Source organism: Gallus gallus, chromosome 8 (genome assembly GCF_016699485.2).
Source record: "Gallus gallus isolate bGalGal1 chromosome 8, bGalGal1.mat.broiler.GRCg7b, whole genome shotgun sequence".
Classification (NCBI taxonomy): Eukaryota; Metazoa; Chordata; class Aves; order Galliformes; family Phasianidae; genus Gallus; species Gallus gallus.
The window spans coordinates 19,813,893-19,833,021 of record NC_052539.1 but is presented as its reverse complement, the minus strand read 5'-3'; the positions used below and the strand labels follow the sequence as shown (position 1 = coordinate 19,833,021).

The following is a 19,129-nucleotide window of genomic DNA, read 5'->3' as shown; positions in this document are numbered from 1 at the left end:
GAAGTAGCAGAAGCAATACAAACTTCACCACCGCATGGCTGCTTCTAATTGCTGAGCTGTTCCCCTCCCAAGCACGCAGTGCGGGTCACACTGCCGTGAAGCCTTCCTGCAGGAGCAGGCAGCTGCCCAGGTGTAGCTTTGTGAATTTACTGTCCTACCTGCAATGGACAACCATGGGCCCAGCATCGGGTGGGTTGCAGGCCTTGACCCGCCGCAGGAAAGCGAGGATTGGGGTGGGGTATTCTGGGACCCCGTGATCAGGCCATGCCATGAACTGGAACTGTCGCAGCTCTCGCTTCTCGCTGGAGCCGTTCTGTTGAGGACAAAAAGAAGTGTTGTGTGAGGACAGTCTCATCCTTGGAGGTGAACACACTGATGTGCCTGCACAGCCACAGCCCAATGGGAACCAGGCACAGAGAGGCTGCAGCACGTTCCCCTGCACCATAACTCTCCAGGCTGCAGAGGCTGCCCCACTCATGCCAGCAGCATGAGCGATCTGGGCAGCAACGGAGCAAGACTAGCTGGGCAAGGGCCAGGGACCAGATGCCTTCCTGGGGTGTGAGTGGGTCCCCAGAGCTGCAAAGCCTGTTTGCGCTGCTGTGACACACTGCTGCCGGCGCTGCCCCTGGGGGTTTCCAAACACCAGTGAGGTTTGAGCACCTGCCTCTGCCTCGGGCTGTGCCTGGGGTTGTGCTGCACCCTGCAGCCCCTGCCAGTGCCATACCTTGTACAGGGCAAAGGTTCGGACTGTGTAGGTCGCCAGCTCAACGGTGTCCAGCAGTGTGACCTGGATCATCCCGTAGGTTTCTGTACCCCGGCTCGGCCAGTACTGGTCACACTTCACCTGCGAGGAGGAGAGGAGACAAGGTCAGTGTCTGGCCACTGGGTAAGGAACAGGGAGGGGTGATGGTAGAAGAGAGGTACTGTCCGGCTGGTCCCAAACAGCTCCTTTTCACCAGATTCACGCTCAAAGAGGGGACTTTTCTCTGGTGGGAAGCAGTGCAGGGGGCGGGCAATGAAAACAGTGTGCAGCAGTGACTTGTGCCTGCTGTCATGTCTCCCTTTGCCTCTCACTTCTTTGGGAAGATGGGGGCCTCTGAGGCTGTGCATGCAGCATCCCCTGCCTGGGAAGGTGGCAGCTGCAGCAGCAGGAAGAGCTGCTGGCTCACAGCTGGGTGTGCAGTGGTTTCCCTAGGGAAGTCTATGCTCAATTGACAGCTGGAATGATGGAGATGCAGCCTGCATCCCCACCCAAGTGCCTTCAGCATTCCTGAGCAATGGCAGCCTGCCTTCCTGGTAGTTGGTGCACCCCCTGCCATCTCCATCTCCCAGGTGTACAGAAACTGCTTTGCAGCAAGGCACAGCTGCAAGCTCAGACACACACATGGCTTGTCCTCCCTCTGTGAGAAGATGCAGACTGTGGCAGAACCATCACTCAGTCCCCTCCTGCAGGCAGCACAGTCCCACCACACTGCTGCTCCCTTTGCCCCACAGTATTCTTCCTCTCCTCCTCCCCACCCTGCAGCCAGAACTACTGCTCCCAGTCCCTGCTGCACGCCTGCTTGGCACAGAGCCCTAACACATCCCCAGGGATGTGCCCTCCTGCTCCTTCATCTCCCCGTGACTCTCTCCCTGTTCACCTGCTGATGCCCTCCTCCTCCTCCACTACTCACAGCTCAGCATTTGCAAAGTACTCCTCCAGCTCTGTGGTCTCCATCCCCGAGCTCCCTAATGTAATTTGGTGCCCTGAGCTTCCACCCGCAGAGCGCAGCCCCCGGCTGCAGGCAGGAGGGCTCCATTCCCACCCGCATGCACCGCACTGAGGATGGCTGCCTACCCTAAGAGGAGGATCATCTGTGCTTGTCAAGGAGTAGTAAACTTCATTATTAGCTGTGTGTGTTTACAGGGGAACGTGTAGGAAGGGAAACAACAGGCTTAATTAGAAATCAATGAACTTCTGCTTTTTAATTGAAGGTGCTTTAAGCAGGGTGGGGTTCTGAGCTCCGGCTGTGGGAGCGATGCAGCCCAGGCTAGGAGGGACACATCTACCCCCACTCCTGGGGTGGCTCTCAGGGTGCCCTGCCCTGGCAGAAGTCCCAAGGCTGCCCCATGGGTGCTGGCACACCCTGCCCTTCAGCCACCTGAGAGTCCCTCTCCCAGCCTGGAGACAGAGCAGCATCCTGTGAGCGCTGTGCCAGCCTGTCCCTCAATGCAGTGTGCAGGGGATGCTGCAGGTGAGTGGCACAGCACATCCCCATGTCTGACCTGCTCCATGAGGACAGCGGTCCCCTCCTGCCACCCACATGCTCCACGCCACGTGTGCTCGAGCACAAAACAAACTTCAGAGGAGTTCCCTGCGAGGGATAATAGCAGCGCCTGGGCTGGTAATTGAAAATTATTTATTCATGACCAGATAAGAGTCAGTCACATTTTCTGCCAAATTTACCCATAATGTTTATGCCCCATTTTCAAGCTCTGTAAATTTTATGCTGAAGCCGATGCGCTGTGGCACTAAAGCAGATAAGAGATGTTTTCTTCTGGCAGCGCTTGCTTCTCATTAACTTAAGGAGCACAGTCATATCCTGAACAGCCACTTACTGTGGCTTTGCTGAGTGGTTCCCGGCCCTCCCCTTTGATGCCCTGTGCCTGAGAACAGCCGGGCACCTCTCACCTCCAGGTCTGGCTTCCGAGCTCCAGCTGGCATCGCTGCCCATGGCCTCCTGCCCTGGATCCCCCTGCCTGGAGGCAAAGCACCAGGAGGAGCTGCACCCCATGTATGTGCTCAGTGCTGGGACAGGAGATCTCCCCTCCCTCCGCTCTGCTGCGCTCCTGGGGATAGCCCAGGGTGGGAGAAACCCTGCTTTAATGCTGCTCTCGTGCAACACGCCCTGGCTGGGACACGCCACGCTCACAGCTCCGGGAGAGCTAATCTACAATGTGTGTTTCTGAACTGCCACTGAATTATTCTGAAACTGATTGTAAAGCTTTGAAGGTAGCTAAATTGCACAATTCAGCCATTTCTATCCTTTATGTGCCTCTCGCTTTGTGAAAACATGAAAAAGGGAGGATGATTTGGACCATCAAGCCAGCTGAAATTGCAGACCATAAAAGCTGATGCTCTTTAAAGATTTTTTTCTCCCCTGCAGCTCGGGAGCCCTTTAAAGCAGTGTCACCCCCACAGGGCTGCAAAGCTGGTGCTAGTGCCGGGCAGCTTATCTGCAGGCAGCAGTGCCGAGGGCACCTCGCCACATGGCCCCATGGCTGAAGAGAGCCCTATGCCTGAGACTTGCAAGGAAGGTCACCTGTGGGTAAGGCCACGAGGTGGCCATGCCTGGAGCAGAGCCCCTGGCAGCACACCCAGCCATGCAGGCAGCCTGCAGCCTCCCCCAGGGCTCCGGTCAGCCCCTGCCCACAATGGGACCTCGTCCTGCCACCAGAGCCTGTCCCTGCTGCATGCACCGTAACTGGGACAGAAACCAGCACTGCAGGAGGTAATTATGGGATGACACAGTGGGAGTGTGCTGGGGGGGAGATAACGCATGGCTCAGTAGCACAGACGTGTCAGGCAAAGAGAAGTGCCTGTGGGGTCACAGGGAACCTGTTATCTCAGAGAAACACGCACCGTGGAGTGCCTTCCCCTAACCAAGCAGCCCAGAAGCTGAGTGAGTCAGGACTCCGGGCACAGATTTGCTTGGCAATCTACATGGGTTTTCCTCACACTTCAAACATATGCCACACAAACGCTACAACACAAAACAAGTCCCTGTATGACCTGCGCTGCAGGGAGCGGCCATCTGCACCTTCAGACCCCACTGAGCACAGTGCTGAGTGGGTTCCCCTCCCCGCTGGGGCAGCACACAGCCAGGCCAGGCCTCTCGGAGGCAGCTCCTGTCCAAGGAGCGCTGCTTTCCCCTGCAGGCTGCAGGGTATCTGCTGAGCCGGGGAAGCCCGTGAACAAAGCCTATTTTTGTACAGGCAGGAAAAAGCAGATCTGTTTTGCCATGGTGATCTGTTGCTCCAGCTGCTTCCTCACAGCCAGCGTGGGCTGGGACACCCCTGTGAGCAATTCGGCGCTGAAGCTTTGAAATGGAGGAGAGCATGCGGGCAAAAGTTTCTAGTGAACCCAAACTTGACAGCTTCGGCTTCTCAAGAAGGATCTTATTGGGCTAAAAATAGCCAATGCTTCACAGCTTGAGCACACAGCCCCTTCTCCTGCCGTTGGCATGGCAACGCTAAAATATTCCTCGAGCACAAATGCTCACCAACTAAAATTTTTACAATTTGGAACAAGAGGAGCTGCCTCTCGCTCGGGCAGGCTGTGCACAAAGGGTGCGTCGGGGCCTGGGAGCCCTCCGGTCACAGCTTATCAACTCCTGCCTCGGGGCTGAACAAGGATTGCTGTCGTGAGCCCCATTTGTGGCGAAGGCTCTGCTCCGCTCCTTCCCTTCTGCCTCGCACTCTCCCCACGGTCTGCAGGCAGCTTTGCATTTATTACATCAGAATATCTAATCTTGGCAGCACGAGCCTGGCGTTTACACATGTTGTCATTGGACAAGGCACAAATTAGCCTTCTCGTTGCAACGAGACCCCGTCAGCCACTCCCCTGCATCACCAGGAACCTGCCAGGCTGGGGGATGCTGCCAACACCGCCTGCCCACCGCCACTCCCAGCTCCTGGGACTGTCAGCGCTCCCCACGGCACGGCACAGCTTTCCTCTTTGTGATGTGGGCAGGGAAGGGATGGGTGCGCATGCAGACATGCAGGCAAGGCAGAGGTTATCGAGCAGCACGGTGTCAGGAGGGTCTGCCACCCCTCTGCCCCACCACGAGATGCTCACAGGGCACTTATGGCCGGTGGCGCTGGGGGACCTGCGCTTCCTGGGCTGTACACCGCTCCATCCTTCTCTCCTGCCCACACCAGAATATAGAGGAAGCGCACACTGTACCCTGGACTTCTCCTCCAGCCTGGTCATCATGACGATCGTTGCTGTTCTCTGCTCCCACACCATTCTCCAGAAGTCACTGAGGGTTTCAGGCAGAGGTCCCTGCGTCGCGATGTAGGCGTTCTGCTTCCTATAGCCGTCGATGTAATTGGCGTTGATGTAATCGCTGCCTGGGACCCCTGAGGAGGTAGAAGGCAAAGTGTTACTCCAGGGACAGCGTGTGACCCTGTGCCTATCGCTCTGCTGGGTCCCGTGGGCAGGGAAAGAGGCTGGCACTGTCACTGGGCTCTGAACAAGGCTCTGTTACAGGGTGATGCCAGAATCTCTCCCTGCAAAGGGCAGGGATGGTGCCTGAACAAAGAAGAACCCTTTGCAACTACCACATTAATGCAACAATCAGGCAGTACCAAAGCGGAGAGAGCTGCCAGCCACACACAAAGGGAAGTTCACAGGCAGGAATATTAAGGAGCTCGTTTGGCCCCAAGCAACTGATTGAAATAATTGTCTTAAATTCACCAGCTATTTGCTCCGGTCCTGCAGCACCTTTAAGCACTGAGGCCGCTAGCAGGGGATGTCGGGCAAGGGATGTCCTCCTGCCTCTCCTACAGCAGCATCCCAGAAGCAGAGGCCTTCCTCCACCACCCGACTCCCCCTCAGGGTCAGGCCCCTGCTGCTGCCCACTGGTGGAGGCTGCTCCAGCCCTTGCCCTGCCTCCATCACCTCGAGGAAAGGACTTTCTTGTAAAGGCTTTTAAAATGCAAACACACAGTTGCTGTAGTGAATGAGGCAAAGCAGCGGCCTGGAGCTGTATTTCCCAAACCCGCTCAGCATGGGCTGCGGGGAGGGAAAGCAGCAGGAATCTTCTTGTCCCAAAAGGAGAGTGCATCTGCATTTCATTAGAGGTAGAAAACAAAGCTGGGGGGCTCCCTTTCGCCCCTTTGTCCAGGGCAGCGTTTTCCTGCAGGTCCTGGCTGCCTCCAGCACAACAAAGGCTATGGGTGAGTAGCAACCCCGGAGCACAGCCCCTCACAGGGCTGGGGCCTGGCAGGGCTCCCAGGAAGGCAGCCATCACCAACAGCAATGGTATCACGCTGGCAATGAGAATTGCTCCATTTGCCCATCCCACAGCTGCCTAACTGAGGGGTTTGCTAGTGATCCCTGCGCCAAGCCTCCACATCGCTGCTGCTCACAAGTCCTGCTGTGTAGGACCAATTGGTTCCCCCCCCTGCTCCCCCAGACGATCAGTGATGCATTAGCATTAGAAAAGCCACTTCCATCCCCAGAAAAAGGATGCTAGGGACTGCAGGGCCACCTGTATGCAAAGGCAGAACAAGAGATGGCCCCCTGCTATTGCCAGGCTCAGCCACGTGCTGGGACGTCCACCCCGGAGTCACTCTTACCATCGATGGAGGTCAGGATGACGCGGGAGTGATCGTAGGCGATCACGTTTGCATAGCGGTTTTTCGGTTTGTTCACTTCCAGGTTGGAGTTCTCCCACGTGAACTGCTGCCCGGGATCGATGGACTGCGGAGAGAGGAGGGAGGGAGGGAGGGAGGCAGCAGCGGTTACAGCAAAGTGGGATGGGATGCAGCAGCACGCAGCGCCCGCATTTCCCTGCACATCACCCCCAGAACAGACACGGCTTCCTGGGGTGTCCAAGCCAGACTGATAACCGCACCAAAGCGCTGTCCCCGGTGGGACTCATCTCCAGGGACTGCATGCAGAGCAGCCCTCGATGGCTGTGGGTGTGCCTCCACCACTACCCTCGTGGTGTGCTCATCCTTCCCTCCAGATCGACCCATCAGCAGAAATCTGGTCTCGTGCCAGGGCTCCGCAGAGCTCTGACTGCGCAGCTCTTGACCCAGCGGCTTTATTAGATCTTGAACCGCAGTCTGCTGAAATACAGTGACCCCCCGGGTGTCTCGTGCCCCAGGTGCTGTGGGTATTGGTGTCCTGCTACAGAGCCTGGGAGCTTATGCCAGGGAATAGTCGTGAAAATTGATAGGTTACTATTCACTGCTCCGGCTACTTATGCAATGTAAACATCTCCCGTTTGAGTTAATAGAGTGACAAGGAGCTATAAACCCAGAGAAGAGATGCAGTTATAAATCCTTCCTTAAGTCCCGCGTGCCACCTGGAAAGCACGCACCCCAACCCCACTGACACCCAACACTCCTCCGGGTGTGCCCACACCTGGGCACCTGTCCTGGCTCCTCCATGGTCTCACAGCCCCAGCAGCACTTCTGCACATCCAGTGCCAGGCCAGGCTCTGATCACCTGCCCCAGGCCACTGTCCTGCCCCGCAGCAGTGGGAGGAGAGCCCAGCACCCGACGGAAACGCACAGGAGGATGTGACATCACAGCAACACTAATAGGTAGTTTGGGAAATGTAGGATGTAAATAGACATTTCCAAACTGCAAGCCTGTAATTTTCTATTATTAGTGTAATAAGCAGGCAGCAGCAGCGCTCAGCAGCACTGCGGCGGGGATGGTGGTAGTGAGCTGGCACGCAGCTGTGAGCCCACTGCCATGGCCCTGCAAGGTCCTATGCCCCAGCACGGGAGCCACAGCTCTGCAGCACTTTGCTTTGCAGTTGCTCTCACTCAGCCTTCAACTCAGTGCCAAAAGGCTGTGGGGCTGCCCGAGCAGTGAGTGCAGTGTGTTTTGCCCAACAAGCGTGCGTCCTGCGGGGTGGTGGGAAGGGTTTGATCCTGGGGGAGCCCAGAGCCCCTAGCTGAGGAGCAGCACCAAGGCGTTGCCATTAGGGTTAATAGCTTTGATGTGCAACGTGGATGTGCTGAAATGGTCTAATCATCATCAGCCTCTTCAGAGGGCAAACAGGTGAGAAAGTCAGAAGTAATACAGCACCTGAGTGCAAAGAGGGTCTAATTAAATACTCCTGCAAATTAGTGACTCATTTAGAAGTAAAATGATTTAATTTAAACTCTGGTGATGAATTAATGTACACCTGTTCCGCCCTTTAAAGTGAACAAATGAGTAAATAAACAGGAGGATGATGGGCTGCTTGGAGCAGGGCTGAAGCCCACGACACAGCGGTGTTGGCAAGCCCTGTCCCACCATAGGGTGATGCCCTGCGGTCCCAACTCACAGCAGCACTGCCCTGTTCCCCCTTGTTCCACACCCGCCTGGCACTGGGAGGCTGCCCAGCTCCTTTCTTGGGCTCGCAGCAATCACTGCTTCATCCCAAACTTGATCAGAGTAATGCTTTCGACTCATCCTTCCTAGAAAGCAGAAGGGCTGGGAAACTGGAAGGAAATGAGCCAGGAGCAAACTTAAAAGCACCACGACTTTTAGTTTTGCTTTGCTTTAAAGTGACAGGGGAGATGTTGTAAGACAGCAAGTGCAAATTAAGAAAAAGCCCAATTAGTAAAACTCCTCCTTCCCAGCATGGAAGTGCAAGGAGCAATCTCTCTGAAGCAGCTCAGGGATCCCTGCTGCTCCTGCCATCAACATAAAGACGGAGCCAGGCCATTGAAATGGGAATGGAAAAAGGCTCTTTCCTCGATAGACTCGAGAGCACTTTACAAATGCCTCGAAAATGTCCCTGGGTGCCAGCTTGCCTCTCAGCTGCCTTGCAGTGTGGGCGAGCTGCCCCCTCTTCCTCAGTGCAGCTCCGGAACCCCTCCGTGTGCAGAGCCCCTCAGCTGCAGACGTGGGCAGTGCCATGGAGCAGAGACAGCTTGGCTACCGTTGGCCACCACCGGCTGTGGCCCTGTGCTGCTCTGCAGCCCATGCTGCTGCTCAGGGGCACAGCTGGGGCAGGCTGTTAGTGCTTCGTGGCCTCCAGTGAAATCAACTGCATTAGCACAGGCATTGACCGCTGTCAATCCACGCTACGTCTCAAATGAGGACATAATGCGCTCCCGAATCAATCGCTGGCAGCGCTTCAGCCTTATTACTCCCATTACCGGAACGTGAGCGCTGTGTGCCTGCCAGGCCACTTCCCGAGTAGCCCATTAAACTCACCGTGTGCGGCTCCCCAGGTGCCCTCAGAGCCCTGCAGCAGCACCCTGGGGCTCACCGACCCTGGGAACTCCAGCACTGCTCTCTGGGCAGGGGGTGCTGCCCCTTGCTGGGACTGCAGGGGTGGGAAATGCAACGTCCTTGACTGCTGCAGGTGTGTTTGCACCACTGCAGGCTTCCCCCAGCCCGGGGCAGGATCCTGTCCACGAGCCCAGGCTGCAGCATGGGAAGGTGGCCCACAGGAGGAGCTCCAACACAGCCACAGCACCGCCACGGCTGCCGATAAATAATTAACAGCCTTGGCCTCCCTTCTCCTTATTTAATTCCATTAATCCCACACTGTAAATTCACTATAGCACTCACTGTACACTAAAAATGAAATACCCCCTGGTCACACAATCATAGAATCACCAAGAGATTCATAGAATCTCCAAACTCACCCAGTCCAACCATCCACTGGTACAGCCAGCAGGAGCTGCTGCCAGGCCCTCACCCCCCACTCCCACCAGCTCTGCAGCAGGGCCCCTCCGGCAGCACCACAGGAGCAGTGGGTCCAGCATGGTCTCTTAAGCACAGCCTCCCTCCCAGCTCTGCTATCTCCACATCCCTGCTGCAGATCCCCAGCACCCATCCCACCCTGCAGCCCTCCCAGCACAGCCCCAAGGGCAGCTGTCGCTGTGCCAAACACAGGGAGAAGATGACAGCAGACTCATTGCACCGGCACTCCTCCCAGGCGACAACTGGGCTCTGCAAACCCACTCCGGGTTTTTTCTGCAGGTACCTCCAATGGGAAATGACTGTTCTGATGCCCACATGCCTATGAGAGGTAACCATTGCTGCTTTGGGGCCCACCCCAGTGTCAAACACCCTATGAGCCTGTCATGCTCAATGTAATTTCTAGCTGATGAGGAGTCAAACGCAGCAGAATCCAGGGGAAAAAAAATTACATGCAACAATCAGCTACTTAATAGCTGCTTCAACATGAAAAGTACAACTGATTGGTGCTCTCAACCAGCCATGATACTCTAAAGAAAGAGAAATGAGAAGAGAGCGGCTCATGAAAACAGCTCAGAGAATTTTCTTAATGCTCATTTTTTTTCCAAAACAGCTCCCACAGCTCAGCATTATGCTGTGCAGAGACAGCATGGGGCCGGGAGTGCCTGGGTGCTGCTGCATCCCCACTGCATGGCAGAGACATAGCCTGCCTTAACCCTTCTGCTGCACTCCCAACCGAAGGCTCAAGGCAGACTGGTATGGCTGCACACCTTGGCATTCCAAGCTGTGACACTGAGCTGCCACCAGCAGATACTCAGCTCCAATCCGGACCAAACTGCAGAGGGACAGCAAAGTCCCCCACTCAGCACCTTGAAGCAAAGGTGAGCTCCACACCTGCCTCAGATACATGCAGCTCGCCCTCTGAACCAGCTGGAATCCGTCCCTCTCCTCAGCACAGAGATCTGCATTCCCTTTCCTGGCATATCTAATCTTACCTCGTGGGCAAATGTTCTGATCTCATCTCATCAATCAGTGCGGGTATTCAGTGGGAAGGGGCAGCCACAGGCACAGGCAGATCACAATTCTAACAGAAGTATTAACACCTGCAAAGGCCACTTCCCAAATTTATGCCCTCCTTAACGCCAGCAGAGGATTTATTTGTAAGCTCTCTATAGCTCAAGAAGGTCCTGCATGTGAGCGCACGGACACCAGCTCCAATTGCTCCTACAGCCACAACCACAGCGGAAGCACAGAAGGCTGCAGAGCATTCAGCCCTTTCCCTGCCCAAGCCGTGACTGCTCTCAGTATGTTCCCACCGCTCGGGGCTGGCAGGGCTTGCTGGCTGACTCCCAGCCTGGCGTGGGGCCCAGGCACCGCCTGTAGCTCCCCAGCCCTCTCCGCTGGGGGTCTGAGCACAGCCCTGGCCGGCACCTCTCTGCCGTGCTTACCTCGTACTCCTGGGAGAACTTGAGGCCATCGTTGGCCTTCAGCCGGTCGATGTTGTCGGCGAGGTCGGTCACGGGGATGGGCGGGTGGTCCCGCATGCCTGCAGGTGCAAGAGAAAGGGAGGGGGGAGAGGGAACGGTTACAGCTCAACACTACGGGCAGGGGGACCGCAGCACAGCAAACCCGATGGGTGGGCGCGAGGGGGACACGTGTGACGATGTGAAGCGCTGGGCGGGATGGATGGGAGGTCGGCGAGATCATGCGGCACGCGCTCTGAGCACACGGTTCAGTGAAACGAAAAGAAAGGTGATGTGCAGAATGGGCATGACTGGGTGAGCATGCTCGGACAGTACGGCACCGGGCACCCAGAGCAGCCGAGCGGTGGGAACGGCCAAGGAGATGCTGTCAGTGTGATTCCCGGGCTCCCAGATGGGCTGGAGCTGGATGCAGGGTCCTCTGGCACTGCCACCGCCAAGGGTTGAGGCTGATCCTCCTGCTTACTCCTAACCCTAGCACCACCAGCCTAAAAATCTCACCCAGGCCTGCGGCATGGGAATTCCCTCAGAATGAATGAGCGCAGCTCTGGGTGGGCAGAGGATCCCCTGTCCCGTGGGGAGCTGGGGAAGATGGGAATGACCCCACGGAATGGAGTGGGGTCCCTGGTCGGGGATCACACAGGTCTCAGAGCTCAGCTCTGGGTGGATGGATTCAGAGCCCGACCATCACAACGTCTTTCCCTGCAGCTGAGATGCTGAACTGGCAGGAACGTGGCTGTGAAACACCTCGTCCAAAGCCGAGCTCATCCAGATTCCACGGCTCGTGACTCCATCGGCGGCTCTGTGGGTTTCCCAGAAACCCCACATGGGTAATAACGATTATTAATAGGCTGAAGCTGTTGATTCACACCCAGGGAGACAGGCTGGAGCATGGCCAGGAGCTTCTCGATTGCTCTGGAGTCTGAATGCTGCCGCAGATGGCAGCAATGGGCCACCAAGGTGATGGAGCAGTCCCTGGGCTGGGTATGTGCATTTTACGCAGCGGTGACAAGCCATTAGGTGATAACATGGAAGTGTCACTGCATATTACAATGCAGCCACTGCACAGCAGGGCTTCCAACACCTCTGCCAAAGGCACCTGCCATTGCCACACAAAGGCAAGACCTGATCCAGCACACGTTTGTCCTTCTACTGCTTGACAGAGCAGGTCCACGGCTGGTCTGAGAGCACATCGACATGGGGAAGGAGGAGTTCCTCTTTGCCTTGTGCTGAGGCTCTCCTGCAGATGGTCCCCTGCTTGCCACTCTGCCCACTGGGATCCTCATGCTCTAGTTTTTGCACACCCTGCTATTGCTGCAAGAACACAGGCTGCAGATCAGTAGCAGCCTTCACAGCACAGAGTTGCTATGGGTGGGCAAGTAAATAAAGAGAAGGGCACGGGAGCAGGGAAGAAGTGTGGGGCTGGAAGAAGAAAGGCTGAAATACAACTACCGCATGTAGTCATCCCTGTGTGGTCATACATGAAGCACAGCAGAACCATGGCAATCAGCAGAGCAACAGATACTATCTCTGCTGAGAAATGCAAGGGTCTTCCTCCAAAATTAAGCTTTACTACTCAAAGGGGTGCTGCACCACAAAAGATCTGTATGTGCAGAAGGGGAGGAAGAGGCAGATGGTATCCCATTACAGTGCATGTGGAGCAAGAGCCACGTACAGCACAGAGTAAAGCAGAGGGGATTGGTGGGGACCTCTGCACACCACCAGGACTTCTGCATGCTCTTCCAATTGATTCTGGCAGCAGGAGGTCAAGCTCTCTGCCAGGCTGGGAGGGCTGAGGGGTCTCACAGTGCCACCTCTCCCACTCTCACGTACAGATTTAAGCAGCCAGGAGCAGACGATTTTATGGTTGCTTTAGAGTGAACTTGAAGCTCACAAGAGAAAGCGGAAATAAAGGGGCAGTTAGGCCCACAATCTGGTATCACTGCATGCAACCTGCTGGAATACCCTTGGTGTCCGTTCCCCCTAGCCCCACGGCTAAGGCTACAGGAGAAGAAGCAGAAGAGTGTGCAAGCAGGGCGCCAGGAGCACCCTTCCATTTGGCCCATGGGGCTTTCTGGCTGGCCACCTTCTGCAGCCCAGCTGTCCCCACGCAGGCCTGCAGGAGCCTCCTGGCAGCCCAGCACCAGGGCCTCCCCTTCTGCTGCACTGTGCCGTGCTGCCGGGAGCCGCGCATCGTGTCCCAGAGTGGAATCACTGCCGTTCTACAGTGAGTGAGGGTGACCTTCATGACATTGAAACAAAAATTACAGAGACGAGAAAGAAAGGGAAAGAAAAAGCAAAAGGTGTCAAAAGAGAAATACAGGAGTTAAAACTAACTTGAGATATTCGGGCAACTGGGGACACTGGCACCTGCAAAGAAAAGAAACGGGGCAAGAACAGAAATCCCATTAGCCTTTAAGTCATCATCGCAGAGGTTCAGAAATGGAAAGACAAAGAGGTGAAGACGCAAAAGAAAGCAGCACCTGCACAGCACCGAGCCTCCCTCCTGCTTAGGGCCACCTGCCCCTTTAGCTCCGGCCAGTGCTGTGCCCCAGTACCGATGCCCAAGTGGCACGGAGGGATATGCAGAGGAGCAGGCACAGAGTCCTCCACCCGATGCAGAGAGCCAAACTTCTCATTGCACATCACCACGCACAGCCTCATGCCCAAGGGCGGGCAGCCAGGGCAGGTGAGTGGGTTGTGCTGCACGCAGCTCCAGCAGCCTCTGCGTGGTGCTCAGAGCCCCCAGCTTGCCTGCAGCTCGGTTGGCCTCCTGTCATGGCACACTGGGACACCGCACAGCCCTGGACTTAGCCAGGCAGTACATTAGTACTGTCGGTCCCTGTTAGTACAGGCAGGCTGGTAGTGGGGGAAGTAACCCTTGTCTGAAATTAGACCCACGAAAATGAGCAAGCTTAATATTTAATAACAGCAGACCAATTAATTATGCATTAAACAACGTTTCCCTGTTCAGCACACTCCAGCAGGGGGACTGAGGTGTGCCGGGCCGGTAGCCAGCGCCTCTTGTCAGTGCACCCACACAGCACCACCTGGGCCACCAGCGGGTGACAGAGCAGCAACATGGGCCCGCTGGGCTTGGTGCCTTCCATGCCTCCTTGTTAACGAGTACAAGGCTGTCAGGAGCTGGAGCAGTTATTGCTAGCCACATGACATCCGCTTATGCCCTGCAGAGCCTCATTAGTGACGCAGGGTGGGGGGAAAGGATGTGGTGCTGTCACTTGGCGGGGAGTGCTGGCAAGCAGCATCACAGGGCACTGCTGCACCTCTAGTGCATCGGACTCTCTGGGTTGTTTTCTCTCTCCAGAGAGCTCTGCAAAATTAATAAACAAGGCAGTGTTGTTGGCTTATGCTTAGGCACAGGTGGGGGAGAAGAAATCTCCCGGACTGCTCTTCTTTTCGATGGCAGCTCTTGACCCCTCCTACAGCTCTAGTGAGGGATGCCGCTGTCGCACAACCCCGCTTTCTTTGTTGGAGAAGGAGCAGCTTTAAGCCCAACTTGTTACGCTCCTCCATGCAGTGAACCACAAGCAGATAACAAGATGGCTTTTGTGTCCCCGGGCTGTAGGATGTGTCACAGAGACCTGTCCCCAAGCACACGTGTCCTAGAGCAGCCCTGCTCAACACCCCGCTCCTTCTCTGGGAGCTGCACACTGTTGCTGACTGTGTGTCACTGCTGCTCCCTACCATCTGCCCGCTGAGACGTTCTCTCCCCATTGCAGGTCCTCCCCTTGCTCCCCACAGCGTTTTCCTCCCACGCTGGACCATGTTGTGGCCAATTAATGTGCCAGGTGGGCTGGCAACTGCCAGGCTGTTGCTGCATCCTGCCCGTGAGAGCTGCCACCAGCCCTGCCTGGGAGCTGCAATTCCCCCGGCAGCTGCTCTGGAGCAGAGGGAGACGTGCTGGTGAGGTCTGTGCTGCTGCAGGCAGGGCTCAGACCTCTGTGAGCGGCACCAGGAAAGGCTCCACTCCCCATCCCTGCCAGGCACAGCACGTTTACATCAGGAAATGGTCCCTTCAAAACCCTCCTGTTAGACGAAAGCTTTTAGATGAATGAGCAGCGGGAGGAAAAGGAAAGTAGGTTACAGACCAGGAGGAGCTGCGAGTTAGAAGAGCTGTGCCTCATTTACTGCCGAACTGCTCCCTCCATCACAAAACCAAGCCCTCCTCCACTTCATCTGTGGCTCAGGCTCTCTGAAAGGCTCTGAATGAGCTGGGGTGAGCCCGTCTCTGATCGCGACAATGACAGGCACCGTGCTTTTGGTGCCATCAGAGACGTACAGACACAAAGCAGCAGCATGAGACCTTTCTGCAGTGGGAAGTACAGTCGCCTCTGCAGGCTGTCACACAGCTACAGCCTGAGGCACCAGAGGCCAGTGTAGGCATGACTGGAGATGCTCTGCGCCGAGCAGTCCTATGCAGAAAGCAACAGCTGTTCCTGAACCGTCATCTGGACTGAGGCCATTGAAACCAGCAGTGCCTGTCACTGGGCCCCAGCACTGCCCAGGCAGCAGTGGGGGCTGCAGGCAGCTCTTTGTCCCTAGCTGAGCAGGACTGCGACTCCCCCTCTGGTGTGGGGACCTGGCAGAGGGGAACTGGGGCAGGTGGGGCACGAGGGGGTTTGCTGCTCCCTACCTGGAGTCTGGTAGTTGAGCCGCCTCATCTCAACCGGGTCAGAGGAGTGGGCCAAGAGCGAGTCCTTCAGGCCAATGGAGTGCTCATCTTTGGAAGAGGGGGAGTGTGCTCTTTTCCTGTACACAGAGAGGATGGAGACAAGCAGGTGAGCTCTGGCAAAGAGTGGCATCAACCAACCTGGAAAGGAGTCTGTGTCCCGGTGTCCCAGATACCCAGCTCCATCCCAGGGTCCCTGGGGCTCCGCGCAGGTCACATCCTGTTCTGCGCCTCCAATTTCCCTTCTATGGGACAGCAGTGGTTGTATTTCAGTGATGGCAGAGGTTTGATTAGTGAGGCACTTTGAAACGAGATCTTCTGCATAACACTGACCAGAGAAAAAGCAGACAGAGGCAAGATCTCATTTCCTCACGCTCCCTCTAGGAACTATTTCCTGTAGTGGAGGGATATAATCAAAATTTTTTTCCTCACGTATTAGACATATTTAAATATAGAACACTGTAATATAATAGTGTAAAGGCTCTTCAGGGTGTATTTTATTGGGCCATTAATATACGTCTTGAATGGCTGAAGGCACCCAAGGCGTGTATTAATGGAACAATAAAATACACTGTTGTCTCTTCATGCTATATTTATGCCTAAAGCAATGCCACCACCTCGGGCTCTTGCTGGAATTCACAGGCAAAGCAGGGACACATCCAATCAAAAAGTGGACAAGTGAACGCCAAGGAAAATCTAATACTGTAAAAAGGGTTTCCAGCAATTCTCTAAGTCCCACTTCTCGTTCTGCGTTACAAATACACTGGGTATTCCCATGAAGTACAGAAGGTGTTGGGTAGGAGCAGGACAGGAGCACTGTCCCCTTGAGCCTGTGCCAATCCTGACGCCTTGCCAAGGATGCTGAGCACGCAGCAATATGCAGAGGCTCTGTCTTCTGGCTACTGCCTGAAAATGGGTTCTGCCTGATGGTGAACCCCTCTGCTGACCTGATGCTTTCTGCAAAAGACGGAGCTGCATCACTGCTACTCTGTATAAATGCTAGCACATTTACCATCCAGCACATCGCAACAGCCAGTCTCTGCCTTCTGCTCCATTGGGAGGCAATCTGAAGCACCCTGAGGGTTGCCCTGCTCTGCACAGAGGCAGCTGCAGCTCTGGATGGGGGCACACTGAGCCATGCACCATCAGAAGCGCTCAGTGCAGGCACAGGGTGCTGTTGCTTCCCCTGGCAGCTGTGCATGCTGGGTTGGCACGAGTGACAAAAATGGTAAATTTTAATGCATAAATCACAAGTGAAATCTGCGTTCCCTCTGCAGCTCAGGTCATGAGCAGCTCCATCTGCAGCCTGTGCTGCATCAGACACTGGGGTTGTTCAGTGGGGAGCATCAGTGTGTGAGTCTTACGATACCCTGAGTCTTCTCAACATCTCAGAAGCCTTTTAGTTGCCTGGACTGAGACAAAAGAGCTGAAGGACTGAGCGCTTTGCTAGGAAGAAAGAAAAATACATGGCAAATAAATAAAGCACTCTTCTTCCTCTCAGGAGCAGGGCAGGATGCGCTGTGTGCTACTGTGTGCCAGTCCCTGAGCCCTTGAGCAAGATGGCCCAGCTTTGCTGGGGAACGGGCACAGCATATAATGAATGTTTGTCTCTCATGAACCTAGTGGGGGCCACTGCTGAACAAACCTCCAGACCCCAAGCTATCTCCTGCTACTCAGCTTCAATTCATTCCCATTGTAGATCTGAAACTGTGAATATACTCCACGAGTACCTTTGGGAGAAAATGCCTCCGAAGAGGCAGATGGCAAAAGCAGTGGGATAATACAGCATCCCTGTGAGCACATGGGTGGTGCCGGTCGCAGACACGCTGCTGCTGCTGCATGGGCTGGGACAGGAATGCTGGGTGTCAGCACAGAGGGCTTGTGCTGCTTCCTGGTGCTTATCTCTGGGCCGTGCCAAGGTGGGCACAGCATCCGTGGGGCCCAGAGGGAGATCTTCCCTGGCAGAGGGGGAGGGGGCCATTTTTCAACTTCAAGTCCAGCAAACGTTTTATTTCTTCCAATTGTCTGGTATTCCCTTAGCATTTCCTCATTACAGAACGCAAGAATGCACCTGTACTCCTGCCAGAACGGCTCTCAGTCTGAAGTGACTGAGAACAGAAAGCAACACATATAACTGCTGTTGTTGTTGTTTCTGGATTTTTAATTTAATTGTGAAAACAATCTGGGAAGTCTTTGTGCTGGAACCATCTCCCTGTGTCAGCCTGTGATGCCTTTGAGGAAATAAAGTCTTTGTAAACCCCCAGGGTTGGCATGCCCCTATGCTCCCAAAAACAAAGATGCCCCTTGCTAGCTTCAGGCCTGATATTTACAAAGGGAAATAGACTTGAAATTTTAGCAAAACAAGAAGATAAAATGGATTCCTACCTTTCTTGTTTACTAGATCCAGGGAAGAGCAGAAACAGAAAAAGGAGAAGATCACTGACACAGAAAGGCACTGACTGCACATGCACAGCAGAGCTCCATTTAATCAGACAACAAAAGCAGCTCCCTTCCCCTAGCTACAGATACATATGTAAATAGAGAGTCCAGGAGGAGCAGAACCTTGGAGCTGAGCTGATAGAAAATGTGACCTAGTGTAATTGAACAGGCTATGCGAACACATGCAAATGCAATCTGCAGCTCCTTGCGAGGACTGACAATTGCCTCACACCACAGCTACAGCTGTAGCAGGACCGCTCTGCTACCCGTAAGCAGGCGGCTGCTTCAGCAGGGACACAGCAGCCAGGACCCAGAGGCCTCAAGAGGAGAGCTCCTACTTCAATCTCAGCCTGCCATATCCATGCCCTGTTCTCACCCTGTTCCCCCTGTCAGGATTCACAGCAGTGGGGGCACTGCCAGAGCTCCAGCAGGCAATTTCAGAAGGCAAGCAGTGCTACATATGTCCCTGGTGCTGCAAATCCAAGCTGTGAGAGCAGAGAGTGATCAGGCTCCTTCTAGGGACAATGCTGCTCTTCTTTGTCCCATTGCGTTTCCAGAACCCACAGCAGCTCTGTGTCCTTGGGCTGATACTAATTACCTTCCACATATCCCGTCCTGCAGTCTTTGTACAGCAGTTTTCTGTACAGACCTTTCTCCTCCCTGTGACCCCTAAGGACTGCCTTCCTGGACTCCCCACACCTGAAGGGCAGAAGCAGGGTCATGAAGGTGCCACCACCTGCAGTGCTCATGCTGTACCTGCAAACGCCCTAGAGCATATCTCACCTTTTGAAGAGGAGTATAGCGATGACGATGATGATGATTAATATCACAGCCAGGACAGGTCCCATCACCCACAGCATCTCTGGCTCATCCTGCTGCTTCGCTGAAGCCAATTCCATCACAATCTCATCTGAGTAGGGGCTGGCTGCGTATCTCTTCTGAACAGCACCGCAGGAGAGGGAGAGAAAAGCAAGCATCCATTAGGCTACAGCAACAGCCACATCCCTGAAACACAGAGGTTTCCCCTCACCTCTGGCTAGCAGGGAACAGTGTTGCTTCTCAAACCGCATATCCTCCCTCTCTCGGCATCAGCAGAGG

The 19,129-nt window shown here is 55.1% G+C and overlaps 1 protein-coding gene across 38 annotated transcripts in view; it reads right to left on the bottom strand.

Annotated features, from left to right (window-relative positions):
* PTPRF (protein tyrosine phosphatase, receptor type F) overlaps nucleotides 1–19,129 on the bottom strand; it is a 342,426-nt gene that overhangs the window by 8,606 nt on the left and 314,691 nt on the right. For 27 of the 38 annotated variants that reach the window (XM_040705351.2, XM_046944838.1, XM_046944821.1 and 24 more), the window contains 8 exons: nucleotides 18,815–18,969; nucleotides 15,557–15,672; nucleotides 13,240–13,272; nucleotides 10,870–10,967; nucleotides 6,343–6,466; nucleotides 4,838–5,121; nucleotides 725–844; nucleotides 159–313 (listed from right to left, as the gene is read on the bottom strand). In XM_040705351.2, coding sequence (XP_040561285.1) covers nucleotides 159–313; nucleotides 725–844; nucleotides 4,838–5,121; nucleotides 6,343–6,466; nucleotides 10,870–10,967; nucleotides 13,240–13,272; nucleotides 15,557–15,672; nucleotides 18,815–18,969 — 1,085 coding nt within the window. The remainder of the gene's footprint in view (nucleotides 1–158; nucleotides 314–724; nucleotides 845–4,837; nucleotides 5,122–6,342; nucleotides 6,467–10,869; nucleotides 10,968–13,239; nucleotides 13,273–15,556; nucleotides 15,673–18,814; nucleotides 18,970–19,129) is intronic. The other 11 variants (XM_046944828.1, XM_046944829.1, XM_046944831.1 and 8 more) reach the window with 3 other exon arrangements.